At 42.5% G+C, this 24304-nt stretch overlaps 2 protein-coding genes across 8 annotated transcripts in view; one reads left to right on the forward strand and one right to left on the reverse strand.

Annotated features, from left to right (window-relative positions):
* Zranb3 (zinc finger RANBP2-type containing 3) overlaps window positions 1-17682 on the reverse strand; it is a 199381-nt gene extending 181699 nt beyond the window's left edge. Inside the window, 2 exon segments of the mRNA XM_051147304.1 lie at window positions 10311-10478; window positions 17434-17682. Of these exon segments, the coding sequence (XP_051003261.1) occupies window positions 10311-10478; window positions 17434-17495 (230 nt within the window). The 5' untranslated portion in view covers window positions 17496-17682.
* Window positions 17683-18490: 808 nt separating this feature from the next.
* The window catches only part of R3hdm1 (R3H domain containing 1), a 122204-nt gene continuing 116390 nt past the window's right edge, over window positions 18491-24304 (forward strand). For all 7 annotated transcript variants that reach the window (XM_051147305.1, XM_051147309.1, XM_051147312.1 and 4 more), the window contains exon 1: window positions 18491-18658. The gene's annotated coding sequence lies outside the window, so the exon portion shown is untranslated. The remainder of the gene's footprint in view (window positions 18659-24304) is intronic.

The raw sequence follows: 24304 nt of genomic DNA on the forward strand, positions 1-24304 counted from the left end.
CAAAATGCGAAGGGAGAAGAAAGTCTGCTCACTATGGAGGAAAGCGGGGAAGCGGCCTTACTTTTCTACTTCTGTGAAGAGACACCATGACCACACTTAGAAAGAAAGCACTTCACTGGGGACTTGCTTACAGTTTCAGCAGGTTAGCCCATGGCCATCACTGTGGGAAACAGGATGGAAGGAGGCGTGGCGCTGGGGCAGCAGCTTAAATCAGGGTTTCTATCTAATTTATAAGCATGAGGTGTATGCATGCACACAGAAGAGAGAGTCACAGAGAAAGTGCTAGAGAGAGAGACAGAGACAGAGACTGGGACTGGCATGGACTTTAAAACTTAAAGCCCACTCCTAATGACACATTTCCTCCAACAAGGACACATCTCCCAATCTAAACAGTCTACCAACTGGGAACCAGACATTCAAAATTATTAGCCTATAAAGACTATTCTTGTTCAAAACAATGCATACACTAAACAAAAATGAAATTACAAAGAAAAGCACTGTGGTGAAAGAAGTCAGAGCAGTGTTGCCAAATTTAGGAGACAGTTGATTAGGAATAGGTGTGATGTGACTGACGACATAGTCTGCGGTTACAAAACCTACAAGAACCTTAAAAGACACACACACACACACACACACACACACACACACACACACAGTGCATTTTGAGGTAAATCATATCTAAATTTTAGGTCAAAAAAGCAAATACATCTGACATGATTTGAAAATCAAAATTTGGAATTGTCAAATGCTAGATAAAGCAGTGACCACATATAAGCCTAGCACTGGGGAAGCAGAGTTAGCAGGTCAGAAAGCAAGACCTGCCTTCAGCTACACAGAAAGCTCAAGGCTAGCCTGGGCTATAGAAGATCATGTCTGAAGAAAAAAAAAAAAAAAAAAAAAAAAAAAACCAAAATCACACCCTGAAGTTTTCTTGAAAATGAATTTAATATTTATGTTACATGGTTGACCAAGGAAAGACCAAAGAATTCAGCTTGGCTAATCTTCATTATGAGAATTTACTAATCACTGAGGCTCTACACATTAAGATTCTTAATTCAGCTGGGCGTGGTGGCACACACCTGTAATCCCAGCATTCAAGAAAGCAGAAAAAGGCTGATCTCCGTGACTTTGAGGCCAGCTTGATCTACAAAGCAAGTCCAACAAGCCCAGGCTACACAGAGAAACCCAGTCTTGAAAAAACCAAAAAATTAAAACAAACAAACAAAAAACCTTAATTACTGAGACAATGTATGATTAATTACCAGAAAATATGTAGGACACCCTAGTAAGCTTTTACTGTCAGGTTGATTCATCCTTTAATCACCTAAGAAGTGAGTTTTAATTGATGAACTACCTGATCAGACTGGTCTGTGGGCAGGGGTGTGTGTGTATGCCATGATTATTAATTAAGGAGGAGAGGCGAGCCAGCTGAGAGTGGCACCATTCCCTGAGCAGGTAGTCCTGCTTCTGAGCCAGCTAGCAAGCACAATTCCTCCATGGTTTCTGCTTGAGTTTCTACTCTGACTTCTCTCAATGAAGTCTGTGATCTGGAAGTATAATACAAATAAACTTTTTCCTCCTGTAAGTTACTTTTAGTCAAACTGTTTTATCACAGCAACAGAAAAAAAAAAAAAAACCAGAATGTTAAAAAATATATGAGAGAGCAACAAAACAAAAACAAAATAGCCCTCAAGTATATAATACAGAAATAAACACAGAACCAAAACATGACAAGAAACAAGATACAACAGACTTGAAGTGGATATGACAGGACTTAAAAATACCCTGCTGAAACTAAGAGTGAAGTTCACAATGCTCCTGTTCTCTAACTGCAGGAAAGGAAAGAACTGACTGTCCTTTGACACTAGTCAGCTAATCCCTGAGCTGGACATAGAAACCCAGCCAATCCTCAAACATATCCACACTTCCCAAAGCCTGGTGTGATGGAAACTGTTCTGTGCAAAAAATATTTAATAATACAACTCTCCCATGTGAGCAACAAAAAACAAGTGGCTTTGGTCTAACAAACAGTAAAAGGTAGTAAATGAGAGTGAAGGTAAGCACACATGTGTACGTGAAATGTACACAAACAGGTAAATATGGAGGCACATCTACACACATATGTTTTTATAGATATAAAAAGCAAAAAATAAAAGTAAAAAGGAAGGTAGGAGCCAGGTGTGGTAGCGCACACCTTTAATCCCAGTACTTGGGAGGCAGAGGAAGGCGGATATCTGTGAGTTTGAGGCCAGCCTGGTCTACAAAGTGAGTCCAGGATAGCCAAGGCTACACAGAGAAACCCTGCCCCAAAAAACAAACAAACAAACAAAGAAGGTAGGAGGTATAAAAAACAGTGAAGAAAGGTCTACACAGATGTAAACAGAATCCAAGGAGGAAAGGAATGGAGCAAAGACAACACTGGGAGCTGGCCAATTGGCTCAGGGGGTAAAGTCATTTGCTGCCAAGCCTGATGACCTTAGTTTTATCCTCTAAATGTCACATGGTGGAAAGACAGAACAGTCCCAAAAGTTGTCCTCTAGCACAGGCAGTACACTGTGGCATGTGCATGTGCCATATAAACACAAACCAAATAATTACATGAACGGGATCCTTTAAAAAGATACCTGTGCAGGTAACAACTGTAAAACCTTTAATGTGAATGCACAGTATCACCCATAAGTCAAGTAGAATAAAGAAAACTATACCACATAAAACTTCTGGATAGTGAAAAAATAGAAAAAATTACAACAGAATGACAGTTTATAACAATCAAATGTCTTAATTTCCCAGGAATAACATTGGAAATTGATATTGAAGACCTAGTCATTGCAGAGGACAAAAATTATGACCTCATGGGAAAAGATGCTGGACTGAAAGTTTCCCTCCTGGGACTGGGAATGAAAGTTGGAACCAGAAAGAACAAATTACTCCGAAGCCAGAGAGAAGAGAAAAGCACCCGATAGACAGGCTGTCTATCACCAAGCAACCGAAGGCTCCTGAGGATGTGCAGGGTGTGAGAGTCCATACAGCGTTAGCAGGAATATGATCAGTGCAGATGCTACGGCAGTAACTATAGAGACTCCTCAAAGTACTAAAAACGCAGCCAGGCATTGTGGTACTCACCTAAGCCTGGCTCACAGGACACAGAACAGGAGGAACACCAGTGTGAGCTCAAGCCTGGCTACACAGCAAGTTCCAGGCCAGCTTAGGTGACATAGTGTGGTCCTCTCTAAGAATCCGTCAGTTAACTAAAACTCGACGGGGGCTAAAGATATAATCCCCATATGCTCCATATAATTACCACATCCACCACACCTGGGCACAGAAATGAGAGCGTCAAAGACAGCAGACAGGAGAGAGCCACACACACTCAAGTTTGTTGAAACACTATTCACAACAGCCAAGTCGCAAAATCAGCACAAATGCCCAGCAACAGATGAAAGGGTAAAGGAAGTGTGGTCCATAACCATAATACAGCTTATTAAATACAGTGTATTAAACCACAAAGACCAAAATTGTGGCGTTTGCAGGAAAATGGATAGAACTGGGGGGTCGCCATGTTAAGCAAAATTAGAAAAACTGAAAAAAAAAATAAAGGTCACGTGATTTCTTTTACATGTAGAATCTGTATGAAAAGTAGAAAGGGTACTGTTTGGGAAGAGGAAGGGCAACAAACTGGAGGATAGGTCAGGCAAGATAGTTCAACCATGCGAACACAGTGCTCCGAGTTCAATCCCTGAGCCCTACACCTAACAGGGGAAGGAAAGAACCAACTCTACAAGGTTGTCCTCTGACCTCCACATGTATGACACGGCCATGTGCCATATACATATATATATCTGCCAGCCTCTGCCTCCGGAGGCTCTGGGATTACAGGTGCTTCTCCATTAATAATTAAAATAAAGTTATTATTAAGATTAAAAGTAGGGCTAGAGAGATGGCACAGAGATTAAGAACACTGGCAGGTCAGGCATGGGGGCACATGCCTGTAATCCCAGGAGGCAGAGGCAGGTGGAACTCTGTGAGTTCAAGGCCAGCCTAGTCTATAAAGTGAGTCTAGGACAGCCAGAGCTGTTACACAGAGAAACCTTTCTCAAAAAAACTAAACAAACAAACAAAAAGAAAAAAAAAAAAACTGGCTGTTCTTCCAAAGGTCCTGAGTTCAATTCCCAGCAATCATATGGTGGCTCACAACCATCTATAGTGAGATCTGGTGCCCTCTTCTGCTGTGCAGGCACACATGCAGGCACAACACTACATACATTAAATAATTCTTAAATAAATAAATAAACTGGGCACAGTGGCACACGCCTATAATCTCAGCACTCAGGGAGGCAGAGGCAGTCAGATCTCTTTAAATTCAAGGCCAGCCCGGTCTACAAAGCAAGTCCAGGACAGCCAAGGCTTCACAGAGAAACCTTGTCTCAAAAAACTAAGAAAAGCAAAAAGAAAAAAAACAAAACAAAACAAAAGATCAAAAGATTAAAAATAAGCCGGGCGTGGTGGCGCACGCCTTTAATCCCAGCACTCGGGAGGCAGAGGCAGGGGGATCTCTGTGAGTTCAAGGCCAGCCTGGTCTACAAAGCGAGTCCAGGATGGCCAAAGCTACACAGAGAAACCCTGTCTCAAAAAAAAAAAAAAAAAAAAAAAAAAAAAAAAAGATTAAAAATAAAGTCTGGAGTGATGCCTCAGCAGTTAGGAGTACTTCCTATCCCTGCAGAGGCCTGAATTCAGTGCCCTCCACCCACGGCTAGTGCTTAACAACTGCTTTTAGCTCCATCTCCAGGGAATCTGAGACTCTCCCGGCCTCCTTGGGCACCTGCTCATGTGTGTTATACATGCATACAGAGACACACAGTCACACACATAAGTAAAAACAAAACAAATAATTAAAATTACAATTGGTGGGATGAAGAGAGGGGTGGCTCAATGGGGAAGAGCACCTGCTACAGACAGAAGCATGAGGGAGGGCCTGAGTTCAAAGGCCCAGAGCCTATAGAAAAAGCTAAGGATGACTGTGTGCCTGCAATCAGAGCTGCTGGAGACAGACACTGGAGGGCTGTTGGAGCTCACAAGCTCCCAGTCCAGCTCAGGGTTCAATGAGAGGCAGTGTCTCAAAGGACTAAGAAATAGAGTGAGAGCCAGGCATGGTGGCACACGCCTGTAATCCCAGCACTCGGGAGGCAAAGGCAGGAGGATCACTGTGAGTTCGAGGTCAGCCTGGTCTACAAATCAAGTACAGAACAGCCAAAGACCATGCAGAGGAACCCTGTTTCGAACCACGCCCCTCCCAAAAGAAATAGAGTGATAAAGCAGGATATCCAATGTCTTCCTCTGACCTCTAGCTATACATAGGCATATGCAAGCATTTGTACATACACGCACACACACACAAAATTAATTAATTAATTTAAATGAATAAAAAAGTTCCTAACAGAGAAATAAATGTACAACTGCATTATGATACATCACAGCCAGATGATACGTATGACTCTTCAGACTTAAATTTAAGTGAATTCAAGCTAGCCAAGCTTTAAAGTGCACACTTCACTTGCATTAGGTACATTTTTAGAACTCAATAACCATAGGTTGCTAAGGCAGGTATTGATTGGAATGGTCTATATACAGAACATGTCCGTGCTGGCAGAACATTCCACTAGACAACACTCACCTAGAGAGAAGACCCTGACTGATGACAGTGATGTCAGTGTACGCCAGTGGGCTAGGTCAGCTTTTTCATTAAAGTAAGAAAGACCCATTGGACATGCTTAAAAAATAATTGTGACTTCACTTTGTACCAGAAATAAAAATTATTCCCTGTGAACTACAAATTTTGTTGATGTGAAAAATGAAAGAAATATGTTATAAAAAAACAAAAAAACTACAAGCAAAAACTTGTCCTTCCATTAAAGCCAGGACTCCTTGTGGCCAGCCTTGGACAAGAGAGCTCTTGGTTGTCCAGGACTCAAAGGCAGGCTTTCCGCCATAAGTTACCTTGTTCTTCAGTCTTTGGAATCATAGTGAACTATGCTCAACCCATTTTTCTGGCTCTCTAGAGAGCAAATGCTATATGGTTTCTGTACAGCTTGGGTTCCCTTATATATGTTATTTTGTTTTTGTTTTTGTTTTTGATTTTGTTTTTGAAGACAGGGTTTCTCTGTGTAGCTTTGGCTGTCAGGGACTTGCTTTGTAGACCAGGTTAGCCTTGAACTCACAGAGATCCGCCTGCCTCTGCCTCCCCGGAATTAAAGGTGTGCACCACCACGCCCAGCTACAAACATTCTTATTCTCATAAATAAAACAATTTTTAAGCCAAGATGGGCAGCCCAGAGGTTATCCTCTTCATTACTGGGCAGCAGGCACAGATATCTAAAAAGGTGTGCAAGCTGGTGCACGCCTTCAATCCTAGCACTCGAGAGGCAGAGGCAGGTGGATTTCTGTGAGTTTGAGGCCAGACTGGTCTGCAAAGAGAATTCAAGACAGCCAAATTTACACAGAGAAACCTTGTCTCGAAAAACAAAACAAGAAACAAACAAACAAACCCTAAAAAGGTGTGCAAAAAATACAAACATAAAAGCTGGTAAAAATGCCAAGTGTGGTAGCATACACCTGTAATCCCGGCACTCCGGGACGCGGAAGCAGGCCGATCTCTGTGAGTTCAGGCCAGCCTGATCTACAAAGCAAGTCCAGGACAGCCAAGGCTACACAGAGAAACCCTGCCTTGAAAAACCATCACCCTCAAAAACACCAAACAAACAAAACCCCTGGCAAACATGACTAAAAATGACACCAAAACACAGACCTGGATTCTGAAGAGATGGCTCTGTGGGTGAAGGTGCTTGTCACCAAGCCTAGCAACCTGAGTTTGATTCCTGGGACCTGTATGATTAGAAACACTCCTGGCAAATTGTCCCCTGACCTCCACAAATGACCCATTTATGTATACCTATGTGCGCGCGCATACACACACACACACACACACACTGAGAGAAACAGTAAAATATAAAATAAATATAATTTTTAAAATTTAAAAAAGGGGGAGGGGAATTGAATAAAAGATCAATAAATGAGTAAAAGCAGCTGCTGCAAAGCCTGCCCTCTGCATTTGATGCCCAGGTTCCACACAGTGGGAGGAGAGAAGGGTTCCTACAGGGTGTCCTCTGACTTCCACATGTGTACCATAGCACACATGTACACTCATCCACAAGAAAATAAGTAAATTCGACTTTAAAAATATATGCAAATCAGGAAGTGCCATTAGGGTGGCAGAGTGGGAATCCACAGTAACACTCAGTCCCCAGGACATACGTGTTAAAGACAGGGAGAACTAACTCCTGTAAGCTGATTCTTGTATGTGTGGGCCACAGTAGGCACCACAATCATTCGGTCAATAAGTATATTATATATACACATCTTAAAAATAGGGAAAAAGTTACGACAGTCCTGAAGTAGACCATTTCTTCACAGCCCTCAGAAAACATCAACTTGGCCAAAAACTTGGTTTTGGACCACTAACCCCAGAAAGTGAGAGGCACTGTATTTGTTAACTGCTTTGATAGTGATATGTTGGTTATGATCCCTTTCAGGCCACACAAATAGTCTCCACTAAAGCAGAACACATGCATCTCTTATTAGCCTGTAGCCCATCTTGGGAGATGAACGTAAGAAACTGTATATATGTTTATCTGAGTGTTCATTTGTGTAAGAATTAGTAGTGGTAAAGCCCTGAAACCCAGAAACAACCAAATGACCATCATAAGTAGAGTGAATATGTTTTGTTGTAGTCCAACAATGGAATCTTTTTTTTTTTCCTCTGTTTTTCAAGACAGAGTTTCTCTGTGTAGCCTTGGCTGTCCTGGACTCGCTTTGTAGACCACGTTGGCCTCGAACTCACAGCAATCCACCTGCTTCTGCCTCCCAAGTGCTGGGATTAAAGGCATGTGCCACCACGCCCGGCTCATAATGGAATCTTGTATGAGGAGAAATTATAAATTATAGGCACATGCAAGAATACAGATTATTCTCACAATGATGGTAAGTGGAAGACTTACACACAAGAGTGTGCATCGTGTGTGTCCAGCGTGCAGCCTACAGGCTCCATGTGCCCTAGAGTAACTGTGAATACAGATCAGTCTCAAGTCATAACCTTACTTAAAAATTAAGCACTTTTTCAGGAGGCTGTCCCTTTTTGTAGCTGTTATTGTTACTTATGTAAAAGCATGCTTCTAAAGTGTAACCTTTTAAGATAACAACTACATGCCAACATGTCAGAAAGGTCAGCGGCTAAGCACACTTGTTCTTGCACAGGACCCAAGTCTGGTTCCTCATACTCACACGTGGCTTATGACCATATGTAAGCCTAGTTACAACGGATCTGAAACACTCCCTGACTTCTGAAGGCACCTGGCATGCAGTGGTACAAAAACATGTAGGTAGAATACTCATATATATAAATTAAATAAGCCTTTATATTTCTAGCTTTGCAATGGTGGCGCATGCCTTTAATCCCAGTACTCAGGAGGTAGAGGCAGGCGGATCTTTGTGAGTTCCAGGCCAGCCAGGGCTACACAAAGAAGGCCTGTTTATTTAAAAAAAGAAAAAGAAAAAGAAAGAAAAAGGAAAGAAAATTTAAAAAAAAAATTTTTTTAACTGAATACATTTGTTAAACATTAGGTTAGAACTATGAGAGAAAAAAAGTTATTTTTTATTTTTTTATTTTTTGGTTTGGTTTTTCTAGACAGAGTTTCTCTGTGTAGTCTGGGCCGTCCTGGGCTCACTTTGTAGTTCAGGCCAGCCTTGAACTCACAGTGATCCATCTGCCTCTGCCTCCCAAGTGCTGGGATTAAAGGCATGCTCCTCCACACCCAGCTGTTTCTGTTTTAATCCTAAGTGTGGGAATATGGGGCTGCTTCAGACTCTCCACAGCAGCTGACTATGATTTGCTTTGTGCTCTAGAAGCGGCGTGGTTTTGCTAGCTGCAGATAATTTTGTGAATTTGGAATTCTGGGAACTGTTCAGCTTAGAAATGCTAGGTCCTCAACAGGTGGGGTTGCTGGCTGGTGGTTGTTCAGGGAGGTTGGCTGCAGTTTGTTAGTCGTGCTCAAAGAAGAAACACTAAGAAATTAGATTTCAGGATCTCTGTCGCCCCTCTATCCTTCCTTCTCTCCTATGTAGAGATAAGTGGTAAAACCAGGGAGAAAAAAGGGGGAGGGGGAAAGAACCCACAGAGTAGCAAAGACAAGCAACACTCTACCTTTCAAATGAATGTAAGACCCACTTTTGATTTACTTGTTCTGTTTGTTTGCTGTTTTTCAGGCAGGGACTATCTAGCTGGAGGGAGAGGATGCTGGGGGTGAGGCTTGAAGGTCATCACGAGGCCGCTTCCCTTTTAACGAAGGAGAGTGCCTGCTGAACTGGGAGCCAAAATGACCTTTTCCCTCCTGTTGCTTTTGTCAGGGATTTTGTCACAGCAACAAGGGAAGGCTTAACCAACACAGTGAACTTTGAGAAGAAGTAAAACACTGAAACACAGGATAAAATGCCACAGACATGTGTGTGTGTGATGTATAGTATTTATTCAAGAAATTATCAATATGAAATCATGAAAGTACCTCTTAGGTCAAAGACTTGAGATATTTGAGGTCAGGCATGGTGGCACACATGCCTTTTATCCCAGCACTCAGGAGGCAGAGCTAGGTGGAATTATGCGGTAGAGGCCAGCTTGGTCTGCACAGTGAGTTTGAAGACAGCAAGGGCTATGTAGAGAGACCCTGTCTCAAAAAACCAAAACAAAACAAAACAAAAGAGATGACAGGTGTGGTGGCACACACCTGTGATCCCAGTCCTCTGGGAGGCAGAGGCAGGTGGATCTCTGTGAGTTCGAGGCCAGCCTGGTCTACAAAGTGAGTTCAGGACAGCCAAGGCTACACAGAGAAACCCTGTCTCCAAAACACACACACACACACACACACACACACACACACATAAACACACGATGCCAGGAGACCTGAGTTTCATTCCCAGAACTCACATGGTAGAAGGAGAGAACTTATTCTGGCAAGCTGACTCAACAAGTACACTAGGGCACATATATACAGCAAGGGCATAAATAAATACAATGCGATTAAAGAACAGCATTGTTAAATGCTTTTCCACCTGAAGTATAAGTCAATTACAGCTTACGGGTACAGCCTATTTCATTTATAATCAGTTTGACCAAAGAAATAGTTGAGATACAGGAAAAGAATGGATTCTTGGTTTTTTAACACATATTTTAGTAATTTTTTGCATGCCTTATCAAAGTACTATACCTGCCATCTCTTCTGAGGGCAAAAACAATGCCATCCTTTTGGAATGGAAGCAGCCTTGTTCTGAGCTTGTCAGGTAAATAGTCCAGCTGTGTATATGGTTCGCTTGTTGAACAAGAAATCGGAGGTGTAGGAGCTTTCTTTTTGTTGCCAGCTGTAGGCATGGTGAGCCTAAAAACAAGGACAAACAAAGGGGTCAGTGAGATATTATTGTCCATATAGCAGAATCACACACATGACAATTACATTACTTATACCTGGCTTAGGTATACTGTCTACGTGTGTGTGTGTGTGTGTGTGTGTGTGTGTGTGTGTGTGTGTGTGTGTGTATCCTTTATATAAGCTTAATATATGTGCATATATTAAATAGTATTCATATATGTTAAAATTGAAGCCCGAATAATAAACTACCTTACTAATAAAAGCAGAAGGTATCAAAAAAGTGTTCCTGGAAGAGTTACAGCATATACAAAGACACTGGCTTGGTTAGAAAAGACGGGCCCTGGCCCTTTCATTGCATAACCCCTCCTCATTCCATCACATTATCACTTAGATTCTAGAACACATAATCCTCAGAGTTCTAATCCCACCTCACCGGTAATTCTTTTTAGTCTAAGCTTCACTCCTGGTCTACTTTTAAGGCAGAATGGAATAGGCTCAGTTCTTAGAAGCTCTCGTTATTTTTAAGTGTGATCTTACTCTCACGGTTTTAAGTGTAATTTCTCTGACAACAACTTCCACATTTATACACAAGGAACGCCTCTAAATTCCAGATTCACATATCTAACTGGACCTCTCAAAATGCCAAAAGTAGGATTCTAGCGCTCTTCCCTAATCTTTGTGTCATTCCTGGCCTTGCCCATTGCATGGGTCCAGGCCCTCACACTTCCGTTCTGTCTCACACTGCACACCCACCCAGCAGCAACTCCTCCTGATTCTGCACTCTGATGGTATCCAATCATTTACAAATCTACTTGCCTGATCTGCCCCACCACTGTCACTAGTCAGAATCCTTGGAAGAATTTAACTGGTATTGGCCATGTCCACTTCCTCCTTAACTCAGTTTTCAATACAACCGACACTGAGGTGCTCTGAAAACCACCACTTGGTCCCCTCTCTCAGAGCTCTTGGCAGCACTTGCCCCATATAACTATATTTATAGGCCATCAGTAAACTAAAGTCTTCATTTAATAAACTGGAATGTTTTGTTGGCAAAATTTAATACTAGAACATAGTATATCGATTACAATAAACATAGAATCACATAGTATTTTCTGACTTACTTATCACAAGGCTTCCTAAGCTGCCATTACTTTAAAAGCAAAGACTCCGTTCCTTCCATAGGAAACTGTTTTCAGAATAGTGATAAAATAACTCCTACTTATTGGAAGACAGATGAGCGAAAATAAATAAATAAATAAATAAATAAATAAATAAATAAATAAAATACGTAAATGTCATAATTGCTCCTACGTATGATAGAGAAAATTTATTATAGACATGTGGGAGAGTATAGCCAGAGGCAGACACATCTGGGAGAGTTTAGAGGGGTCATGATCCTGAGCCATGTGTGTGTGTGTTGGGGGGAGGGGGTAGGTGGGGGGCGGACAAAGAGCAGCAGCCAAGATGCCAAAGGTATAAAGGGGCAGGTAACCAAAATGTCTGGATTGCACAGAGAGGCACAGTCCAGCCCCCTGGGCTGGAGAGATCTTGGTGGAGAAAGGGGTATGCCAGCAGTACCCTGTAACAGGTAGGAACTGAGGGATGAGGAGAGAACCCAGCCTCAGCCTTTTGTTCCAAGTTTGAAACTTAACAGCAGCTGTGCTCTCCAACACCAAGCCCCACTTACAGGAAAATCCCATCCATGGAGACACTATGCTAAGAAATTCTTCTGTAATTCTCAAAGTAACCTACAAAGCATATGCTTCCTGTTTTTTACATTTATTCATCCTGTGTATGTGTGGGGTGTGTGTGTGTGTGTGCTTGAGAGCACTGCAGCATCTGTGCAGAGATCAGAGAACTTCTGGGAGCCAACCATCTTCCCACCAAGCAAATTCTGGGGACTAAACCCAGGTCCTCGGCCTTGGCAGCAAGTACCTTTATCCACTGTGTCATGTCACTGGCCCATAAAATGTTCTTATCTGTGTGACGCTTCGAATCCTGGACAGAGGAGGTGCCTTCTTGCCCTATCACACCACTCCAGGCTGCCAGCTTCTCCCAGCATCCCTCAGTGCCTACCTGCTGCAGGGTATGACTGGCATACCCTCCCCCTCTACCCTAAATTATTCATTCTAGGGACAGAGCAGCCCTTCCCCACAGGCCCTTCCCTATATAATCCAGACATGTTGGCTCCCTGCCCCTTTTCTACTTTTGCCCTCCTGGCTTCTGCACCTGGCTCCCTCTCTCCTGTCTCTCCCACAGCCCAGCGCAGCCTGGTCATGTCCACTCTGGACTCTTCTAGCCGTCTGGCCTCTGCCCTTTTCTCTACTCTATACTTTCTCCTCTACCATATACTTTCTCCTCTACCATACCTAGGAATAGTCGTGTTCCTTTTCTTTTTATTTCTTTTCTTTTTTTTTTTTTTTTTCTCATTCCATCTGCATGTTAAAAATGAGGTTCTGAGCTAATAAATAATATACACAGGTCTTAAATCTCACTGGTCATGATCCTGAGTCTAGGACTCGGACCGGTGTGATTGAAAAGTCTGAACTTTTCCATTCTACAGCATCCAAATCAGTCACCTGACACTATCTAAGGAGTGCCTAGCATGTGCCTGTAAACCCAGACCTCCAGAGGTAGAGGCAGGAGAAAAAGGTCAGCCTCAGCTACATAGGGAGTTCAAGGCTATCCTGGGCTACTTGAAGCTCTTCTAAAAACACAAACAAAGCAAGACCAAGTGCTAGTTCAGTGATGAAAAGCAGGAACCCCTGTGTTAAAACCCCAGCACCTTACAAAATAAGCCCAATTTTATCCTTTATACTAAGAATGATACAGGTAACTATAAAATTTAATGATACTTTTTTTTGTACACTAGAGTGGATAACCACTTTCAGCATCACAGATTGACACTACAAAAAAAAAATAACTGTTAGATTTAAACATTAAAGTAGTTTAAACTCTTTTCATGAAAAAGCAGCATTTAGAAGTTAAAAAAGAAAAGTTTAAATGTAAGGATTCCTAAAATATGAGACAATCTGAAAAAAAGTATCTGTTTTGCAGGGTGGGGGCGTGGAGGTGGATGTTAAGACAGGGTTTCTCTATGTAGCCTTGGTTGTCCTAGAACTCCCTCTGTAGACCAGACTGGCCTTGAACTCAGAGACCCACCTGCCTCTGCCTTCTGAGTGCTGGGATTAAAGATGTGTGGCGACATGCCTGGCCTGAAGTATTACTTTTAAATTACTATGATGCTAGGGCAGCAGCAGGCTACTCAAAAGAAACTAGCCATTAGTGGGGGAGATACATACAAAAGCTGCTCAGCACCAGTGGGATTCAAATAGATACAAATTATATTAATGAGTCTTCAGTTTACAATCAGACGGGATAGAGCAAAGAGATGGGAAATGGGGGGTAGAGGATACACATGGTTTTGTGGGTAACATGTTTGCTGTACAAGTCTGAGGACCTGAGTTCAGACTTCAGAACCCATATAAAATTAAACTGTAACCCAAACACTGGGATGGGATGGGGGGGTGTCAAAGACAACAGGGTCCTGGCAGCTGCCAAGCCAGCCAGTCTAACTGATATGGGAAACTTCAAAATCGATGAGAGACAATGCCTCAAAAAGTATGGTGGAGAAGAGATGGAGGCTATCCCTCAGTGAAAGTCTAGTTTCCACATGCACCCACAAGAGACTGCAGCTGCACACCACACATAAACACACACACACACACACACACACACACACACACACACACACACACACACCACACAGGAAACAGGTTCTCTCAAACAGTGCTATAATAAAAAAAATAAAGCCGGGAGTATCGGTGCACGCCTTTAATTCCAGCACTAGTGAGGCAGAGGCAGGTGGATCTTTGTGAGTTTGAGTCTAGCCAGGTCTACAAAGCAAGCCCAGGACAGCCAAGGCTATACAGAGAAACCATGTCTTGGGGAAGGAAAAAAAAAATCAAAAGGAAAATGGAAATTTCCTTCTGGAGAACAATTTGGGAATTACAGAGATCCCGTGGCTAAATCTCCTTTTAAAAAGTTGAGCAGGCAGAGCTGGGCGTGGTGGCGGATACCTTTAATCCCAGCACTCGGGAGGCAGAGGCAGGAGGATCACTGTGAGTTCAAGGCCAGCCTGGTCTACAAAGTGAGTCCAGGACAGCCAAGGCTACACAGAGAAACCCTGACTCAAAAAAACAAAAACAAACAAAACAAAGTTAGGCAGGCAGATGACTCAGTGGGTGAAAGCTCCTAGCACCAAGCCCACTGACCTGAGCTTGCTCTCTAGCCCCACATGACAGGAGAGAACTGAGTACCCCAGGTTAAACTCTCCTCTCTACAGTCCACAGTGGTTATGCACACACATAAACAAAGAATTTGCACTCCCATGTTTGCTGCAGCGCTAGCCACAAAAGCCAAGAGGAAAAAGCAACCTAAATGCCTACCAACAGCTGAATTCATTTATAAAATGTGGTATGTTAGTAGCCCTCCCTGCAAAGGAAATCCTACCACATCCAACATGAATGAACTCTGGAGACATTAAATTAAATAAGCTAGCCACAAAATGCCACATGCTGCAGGACCCTGTTACTTTACATGAGCTATAAAATAAGCTCTTAGAAACAGAAAGCAGAATAGTGTTTACAAGGGGCCAGGGAAGAGTGAAGACAGAACTTTAGTCGTGTCAGAGAGAAACATTTTCCAACTGCATTGTACAACAAAGTACAAATGGTTAATATACTGCAATGTCCACACTTAAGAATGCTTAAGATGTCCGGTGTGTTGGCACACACCTGTAAAAGAGGCAGGCAGATCTCTATGAGTTCAAGGATAGCCTGGTCTACAAAGTGAATCCAGGACAGCCAAGGCTACACCGAGAAACCTTGTCTTGGGGGAAAAATACTTAAGATGGTAGATTTTGCTATATGCTTTCACTATGGTGAAAAAAAATTTTTTTTTTTTTTTTTTTTTTTTTACTAACTGGAAAGTGTAAGTAGCCATTAGCAATGAACAGGTTATGTTTGAGCTATATCATGGAATACAGGTAGCCATTAAAAATAAAATAACAGTAATATTGTCATAGTCAACCCGCTGAGCTTTAAATAAAGCAGTAGCATGCCATTAAAACAGGTCTTTCTGCAGAGGTGCTGGAGCGATGGGTCCATAATTAAGAACATTTGCTGCTTTTGCAGAGGACCCAGGTTAGATTGGTAGCATCTACACGGTGGCTCAGAACCACCTGGAACTTCATTTTCAGGAGATCCAATGCTTTCTTCAGGCATGTACAAAGTGCACACACATGCATGCACTCACATACAAAATAAATACATCTTTTAAAGACAAAACAAAAAGTAACGCATTTTTGCTGGGCATAGTGGTAACTGCCTTTACTCCCCGCATTCTGGTGGCAAAAGGAAGGCAGAGGTCTATGAGATTTACAGAGATTTGAGAAGTAATGGTTTAGGGTTAAAAACAAAATGAAACAGACCCAAACTGTCTTAACTAAGGAGATCAGACTGTAATGTTTTACTGCAATTGCTGGGCTTCAATTTCTTCAATTATTAAGCAGTACCAAGACTGAGGATGTGAGACAGTGATAGCACACATACCTAGCAAATGCAAGGCCCTCAGTTTTTCTCCAGCATTCAAAAAATAAAACACAAATGTGGGACAGAAAATATACTAAGCACACAGAGCCCATTGTTGGCTCAGATAAAACTAATCAGCAATATAAGTGTCATTATCACTACATGTTGACTTTATTTACTCTGGGAGAGTTTATAAACACACACACACACACACACACACACACACACAAGATTACATTGAAAAAGCAAAGACCATTTTTTCTTTAGAAACAAAACAACAGGGAGACAGAGGTGGGCAGATCTCTGTGAGTTTGAGGACTGCCTGGTCCACAAAGGACAGCCAGGGCTACACAGAGAAACCTTGGCTTGAAAACAAAACAAACAAACAAACAAACAAAAAACCCAAACAAACAAAAAGTAAGACTGCTTTGTCTGCCTGGAAGTGACAGATATATTTCTCTATCTAGGATTCCACTAGTTAGGTCTTTCATACTTCTGCAGCATAAACACCTCTTATCAATACTGGACACCGTCTTAATACTTCAATAAAAATAAAAGAAATAGAAAAACAACGTGGTTTTTAAATCTAAAGGTAGAAAGCAAAGAGGAAATCAAATCAACACAGAAAACATGACTATGAAGATGCGAAATTTAGGGAGCTATTAAAAGACCAAATGACATAAATTTTGTTTAATTTTTCTCTTTCTCACTACTTTTAAAGAAAAAACTTACCTGTCTGTGCATTGTTCAACCTTTTAAATCTGGTATACTCATTAAATATTTATAAGAAAAGTTGTAAGACAAAGTATCGGTAAAAAATGATGGAGGCGACTTTAAGAAGCATGCCTCCTTTGTGACATTTACCAGGCTGTGAATTCTGAAGCCTTTTTGATGATGTCTTTTTGTCATCGGGGTATTAGAGGTGTCACTTGGTCTCCACTTACTATGATGGATGGATTACTCCAAGAGAGAATGGTAATAGGACCATTCCATTATGCCAACATTCCTGAACTTTCTTCTTCCTTCAAAGGCAACTTCTGAAGAATGTTTGTATAAAAAAAAAAGGGGGGGGGTTAACTCGGAACTTCCAATTCCAGTCAAACTGAGGACATAAACCCATGCTGCTTCACGTAGTGGCTAAAGGCTAGTTAAAGTATCCTCAACAAACTAAAAGGAAGTGCAATCTACTAATGAGCGGGTCTGATAAGAAACACTGGAGTCGCTAGGACTAAAAAATAGGATTAAAAAATTACATTGGGGGCTCGGGATTTACATCCATGCCTTTTCATATTGCTGGGGTTCTGTGTGTCTTTGAGGGGTGGGGGTATTTTAGACAAGGTCAATTCTGTAGTCCCAGCTGTTCCAAAACTCACTCTGTAGCCCCGGCTGTGAACTCGCTGCGACCTTTCTTTCGGCTTCTTGCGGCTACAGGCATGAGCCACCACGCCCGACTCTTATCCACTCTTTTCTTAAAGCGCAGTTTTCCCTCTCTTGCCCTACACAGCACTTGCAGACCGCAAAATCTGGTGCACTAGCTTCGAAATCTACAATTCCCGCCAAGCTTTTTGCAAGTGTCTTCAGCTAGGCGGAAGTGACGCCAAAGGAATGACCTGATAGTGGGAGAGTTCAAAAACAAGACCTGTGGTGTCCCAAGAAATCTCCGGACCTTTTTTTTTTTTTTTTTTTCCCCTTCCTGCTCCTCCTTCAGTGTGGCGACCTCATCTCAACTCCAAACGATTCAAATTTTTCTTCTTACTCATCTGGAGAAGGGAGGGTGCGCGGTAACCTCTCGAGAACTACATTTCCCATGAGATGCCACAGGAAGCAAACAGAGGAAACTGTCATGGGGTTCGCAAAGCATATTGGGAACTGCAGTCTCAGAAGCCAAAGTGTTCAGTAGTCCTGCGGTCCACCACTGATACTGGAGAAACCAGGTGTTCAGCTTGGAACCCGTTACCGCTAAGGGGCGGAGCCACATCCTTAAAGCCTTCCTCACATCACCCCACCATGAAGGACACATTTCTCCTTTCGTACTTTGAAAACTCTAAAAATCATTCCCTGAAGATATATAGTTGTCCTTCATATCTCCAGTGACTAAAATCTCCCGGAACTCGCCCACCTCAGGTTCCTACTCGTGGGAAAAGGTGGCTCTTTCACAAGTGGGCAAAATGGCTGTCCTCCTGGCTTCCTTATTGGTTGTCTTTTGCGTCCTTCAAGGGCTATCACTTACCCGGGATTGGTTCTTTCTCTTTTGGGGGTGGAGATAGAGTTAGCCCCGTTTTTCCGCGGCCCGCAGTGATAATGGGGGTGGGGCCAAGGTGGCTTTTCAAGCAGCGATTGGGTAGTCCTTCTGTCACTCAGTGCTTATCTAGCGTATGAGGGCGCCAGCTCCGCGTCAACGCGACGAAGAGGCGGGGCCAGTGCGTGGTGGGAAGGGGCGGGATCCTGCCGCCGCGGCTGCCGCTGGAGCCGGTGTCTGGGCTGGTGATGGGGTTAATTCCCTTCCGTGAGACTCTTCCTTGCAACCAGCCGGCCCCGCCGTCGCCCTGCCGCGCCGCGCTCCCGCCACCTCCTGCTCCTTCTCCTCAGTAACCGCGGGTAAGAGATGCCGTCCCCTCCCCCGCGGCGCCCCGGGAATAACGCGCTCGCTCCCCTCCCCCGCCCGCCGACCGACCGGTAGCGCTAACGGAGTGGGAGTGTGAGGCAGCAGCCAGGGGAGCTAAGCGCAGAGGAGACGCCGTCCTTCCCCGCTCGCCCGCCCGGCCGCCCGCTCGCTTGCTCGCCTGCCCGGCAGGGGCGGTCGGGTTCCGAGGCGAACCCGTCGGCCGCTTCCACCGCGCGGTGCCCGCCGCCTCGCTGGGGGCCATGTGCAGGGCCAACCCCTTGAGGCCTAGCGGGGGAGCTTGGGGACAGGTTCCCCCGAGCGTCCCTACTGCATGCAGCTGCTGCTCTTGCGAGCCCTGGAGATCCGGGAGGTGGCGGGGACCGAGGGGAAAAGCAGCCCCAGCCAGGCCGGGCTGGAGCAGGGGCCATTCGCGGAACTGCTCTCCGGGGCCCGGCGCAGATGCCTAGGGCTGCTTGCTAGCCCCGCTCCGGGGAATTGTCACACACACACCAAAAAGGAAACAGCACGTCGTGCCTGTACTGCTAGGGGGAAAAAAAAAAAAAACCATAGCGGGGAAATTAGCAAGAAAGTTGAATGACTGTCAGAGCCTTGGTGGCTGAAGGTCCTAAAGGGATGTTAGGATGTTGTCCGTGCCCCTCCTCCCTTCCCATCCCTCTGTCGGAAGCTTTTTCTTTCTGTGGTTATTATGTTTAAGAGGTTGTCACTGTTGGTTGTTTGAACTTGCTTTTATAGAGGAACAAAATTGGGTCTGGCTTTTGTGACTCCTGTGATTTGGGTCCTGAGGGAATCAAGGCTCCTAAACTAGTTAGAGGTGAAGAGGTATCTTCCAAAACAGTAAGGCTTATTATGAATAATAAGTTGCATTTCTAAAGAAATCTTTTCGGATTTTTTTTCTTGAGACAGGATCTCTCTATGTAGCTCTGGCTGTCCTGGAATTCACTATGTCGAAAAAGCTGCCCTTGAACTCAGAGATTCTCCCGCCTCGGCCTCACAAGTACTGAGATCAAAGGTTTGGGTCGCCACTGCCCAGCTAAAGAAACGCCTAAATTTAAATGGTTTCAAGAGCAGTGAGTCATAAGAAGGTGGTTAAAGTCAAACTGGAAGTCCCTTTCTTGTAATACTTGAGTCAGTAAAGTTCGTGTAGCCTACACATTTAGCTGAACAAGCATCAATCTCTTAAGATTTTGCATCTTTCTCTATTGTTTAAGGGGTTTTCTTATAATTGCATCAGGTTTTGATGGTGTGTCCATCTTTTTAAGTTCCTCACTGCTTTTTGGCCTAGGAGAATATGACTTGAATGGATCCTGTGGTCTGTAATGGGCATAGCGGCAGCCCACCCCATTTCTAAGATTTACTAGTTTCTAGAATAAACATTGGCTCTGAAAAAACAATCTGCGCTTTGACTGATAGACTGTTTCTTTAGGGTCAAAAAAAGTCAATAGTGCCTTAAGAATCTGCCATGGTCTCAAAGTAATGCATGGAGATACAGAAGTAAATAGAGCCATTCATTTGGACCAAGAAAGAATCTGATATGTGTTATTAATATTTTTTATTATAGTACTTAGCTTTGGAAGATAAGTTCCCTCAGCTCCTCCATGAATTTCCCATAGCATATTTCACAAAACTTGGTAATTTATGTGATATTTTTAGGTCTCTTGAATTCTTTGCAGGGAAAGACTGATGAAAATATAGGAGACTACATTCTTTCACTAGTTGTGTGAGTTGATTTTTTTTTTCTTTTGTGAGGCTTAGTTAGGTTTCCTCATCTGTATAATGAGGAGGATAATTTTTAATCTATGGAGTAGTAAATAAACTATGTAAAGCTACTAGGATTGTATGTTACACATATAACTGTAAGGTTTTTCTATGCCTGCCTTTGCTCTGAATAATGACATGGAGATCTTTATAGTTATTAAACGCTTTAGACACTATAGCTGTACAGTTCCTTAGCTATTCTTTTTGGGAGGGGGGCTTGGTTCTTTTGAGACAGTTTTTCTGTGTTGTCCTGGACTAGCTTTGTAGGCTAGCTTCTAACTCACAGCTATCTGCCTGCCTCTGCCTCCCAGAGTCCTGGAATTAGGCGTGCACCACCACGCTCAGCTGTATTCTAACCTGTCTATACTGGCCTGACCTATGTTTGGCCCTTACCTGCCATCTTAGGTTCATCATGGTACCAGCTTCTTTATCCAGATGGTGACTCCCTCTCCTCTGATCCCCACCTCTACATCTCAGTGGACTTGGAAGTCAATTTTTCCTCTCCTGCACAGCTATTGGCTGTTCAGCACTTTTTGTTTGGTTGGTTTTTTGAGACAGGGTTTCTCTGTGTAGTCATGGCTGTCCTAGATTTACTTTGTAGACCAGGCTGGCCTCGAACTCACAGCAGTTTGCCTGCCCCTGCCTCCCAAGTGCTGGGATTAAAGGCGTATGCCACCATGCCCGGCCTCTTTTTTCTCTTCAAAGCAGAAAGTACATGGGAAATTGGTGATTAGGTGCCTAAGAGAATTTTGTCTTAGACAAGATTTTTTTTTTTTTTTTTTTACTTTTGTTTAAAATTTCTGTATTTGGAATATATTTCAAAAAGAATACCCATAATAAAAATTGACTTTGTGTTGTAGTAGTAAGCTGTTAAAATAGACTTGCTATCCAAGTCTTTGTGCTAAGAGAAGGCAAGTGACTGATAACAAAGCTAAGTTGCAGAAGTCACTATGTGGCCATACCAGACTGCTTTGTACTCTTCAGGTTTGATGGTTGATTTTTTGGTTTGTTTGGATTTTTTCTTTCCCCTTCTGTGCTGGGGATTGAACCTTCACCTCTCACATGCTAGCAAGTGCTCTACCAATAAGCTAAATCCCTGCTCTTGAGTTTCAGCCCCTTTGTTGGCAGTCCTTGAATGTTTCTTTCTTTGAAATAACATGTTCCTCACTGTTCCCAAACATTTTTTAATATATAGTGAGTTTTCACACATAAATGTGTCCTTGGAGTTTATGTAGTTCAGCCGATTTAAGATTAGCATGCAAACAGTTATGTTATGAAAGGTCGCTGGCAGTAACATCCAAGGTTGACAGCATCTGAACAGGCACATGGTACTAAGTTATTGAGCCCAATGCACTGGGGTGCACTGGGGTGCTTCCCTAAGGAGACTTAGAGAGAGAGAGGGGGGGGGGGAGAGAGAGAAAGAAGAAGAAGGAGAAGAAGAAGAAGAGAGAAGAGAGTCAGTGTGTGATTGAGATTTCCTTTTGAACTGGTTAGTGTTTTAAAATATCCAGTTGTAACCATTTGGGTTAATACTAAGCAGTAATTCTTAGAAATAAGAAGTGTTAATACAAATCATGCTAAAGACTAATGTCCCCATAATATACTGCTCCTACTTAAAGTAGAAAACTTCCCTGTTAACACTTTCTATGATCTGTTGTAAAAATATCCAGCAGTCATATGTCGTAGAGTGCAGTTACAAGTGGAAATGAATATTTCAGATTGCTCTTGTTGCAAACCACAGAACCAATGCTCGGTGTCTATAGTCACTTTTGTCTATAGGAAGATAAGTCTTTATAGCTGTAGGTAACTAAACTGGTATGGCAGATGAAAGAAAAGGAAATATGTCAGCTTTTTTTCCCATATAGTACTAAACTTAAAATATTAAATTACCCTGCATTTAATCCTTGGGCCTCAACTGTAATCTTTATTGGTAATTCAGACATGTACCATGCATCAAATAACATAAATTAAATTTCTATCAAATTAACTTTGGTTTTCATATACAGGACTAATTAAACAGATTGCTTGCATCTGATGTCAGCCTGCATATGAATATATATAATCTCCAAAATAATAGTTTAATTAGTTGCTGATGGACAAGTGAAATAAGATATAAATCATGACTAAAAGCTAGCTCTCTCTCTGAATTTCCCAACAATTTGATTTATTTCCAGGTTTTATTCTTAAGTATTTTGCTGCTTACCTGTTTTTAGTCTTCACACAAATGTTTGTTACGGGGGTTTTGGTTGGTTGTGGTTTGTTTTGTTTTTTTGAGACAGCTTTAACTGTCCTGGACTCGGTTTGTATACCAGGCTGGCCTCGAACTCACATATATGTTAAATTAAGCATTTTATTTAAGTTTTTTTTTGTTCTTTGCTTTGTTAGTTGTGAGGTTTGCGCCACTGTTTTGGTGTTTAAAGACAAGGTTTCTTTGTATAGCCCTGGCTGTCCTGGAACTATGTAGACAAGACTGTCCCTGAACTCAGAGTACTGAGATTGAAAGCATGTGCTTGGCAGTTTGTGCCTTTTAAAGAATTATTTACTGAGCAGGCCTTTAATCCCAGCACAGCCAAGGTTACGCAGAGAAACCCTGTCTAGAAAAAAAACGAACAGCGGACACACACATAAACACACATAATTTTATGTGTATAGATGTTTTGCTTGCATATGTGTCTGTGCACCTCTCTGTGCCTAGTGCCCTCTAGAGGTTAGAAAACAGTATCATCTGGAACTGGAGTTATAGACTGTTGTGAACTGCCGTGAGGGTTTTGGGAATTGAATCTGGGTTCTCTGAGAGAGCATCAAGTGCTCTTTTTTTGTTTTTGTTTTTCGAGACTGGATTTCTCTGTGTAACAGCTCTGTCTGTCCTGGAATTCGCTCTGTAGTCCAGGCTGGCCTCAAACTCATGGAGATCCGCCTGCCTCTGCCTCCTAAGTGCAGGGATTAAGGCGTGCACTACCATGCCTGGCTACATCCATTGCTAAGCCATTTTATTTTACCTGTCCCTGCGACTCTTAGTTTTTGCCCATAAGCTCACTTCTCTAGGCAAGTTGTACAAATTTTGAGCCTCTTATTTAGTAAATACTAGATCACTTGGCATTTTTAAATGGTAGCTCTTTGGTTTTCTCCACTTATGTCATCCACAATTTGTAATTTCCTCCCAAAAGAAATCAGAGAAATTGTTTGTTTGTATTCCTGACCTTGAGAGGCAGTTATCTGATATCTGATGCAAGGATTTCTCTGTGTACTTACTGGCTGTCCTAGAACTCACTCTGTAGACCAGGTTAGCCTTGAACTCAGAGATCCTCTTGCCTCTGACTCCTACATGCTGGGATTAAAGGTGTGCACTGCCACCACTGTCCAGCCATCCTGCCTAATTTTATTAACTATTCTCTTAACCTGAAAAATGGAGTAAAATGAAGACCTCCCATAAACATTTGCCTCCTCACACAAATTTCTGTTTACTATTGAAGAGCAAAGGAACCTGTAAAAATTCTCTTTTAATTAGAAGATGGTGATTTATCATATATTTTCCATTGCCAGAATTAATAAAAATTAAGCATAGATGACTTCACATTTTTAGAGAGTTCATAAATACTGAAACACATAATATACAAAGTACCAAAATGTAATCCTAACCAATAAAACACTGTAATATTTCATTACTACTTTAACTGAGTTTATCTGTAAAGCTAAAATGAAACTTTTGCAAAACAGGACACAATGGACACATTTGACATTCAGTATATGTTTATTGGAGACTTACTGTATCCTGTACTGCTTATACACAAGAGAGACCTGCCACTTTGGCCTCATTGCCTAGTGAGATTTTTTTTTCCCCCCCGAGACAGAGTTTCTCTGTG

Source organism: Acomys russatus, chromosome 6 (genome assembly GCF_903995435.1).
Source record: "Acomys russatus chromosome 6, mAcoRus1.1, whole genome shotgun sequence".
NCBI lineage: Eukaryota > Metazoa > Chordata > Mammalia > Rodentia > Muridae > Acomys > Acomys russatus.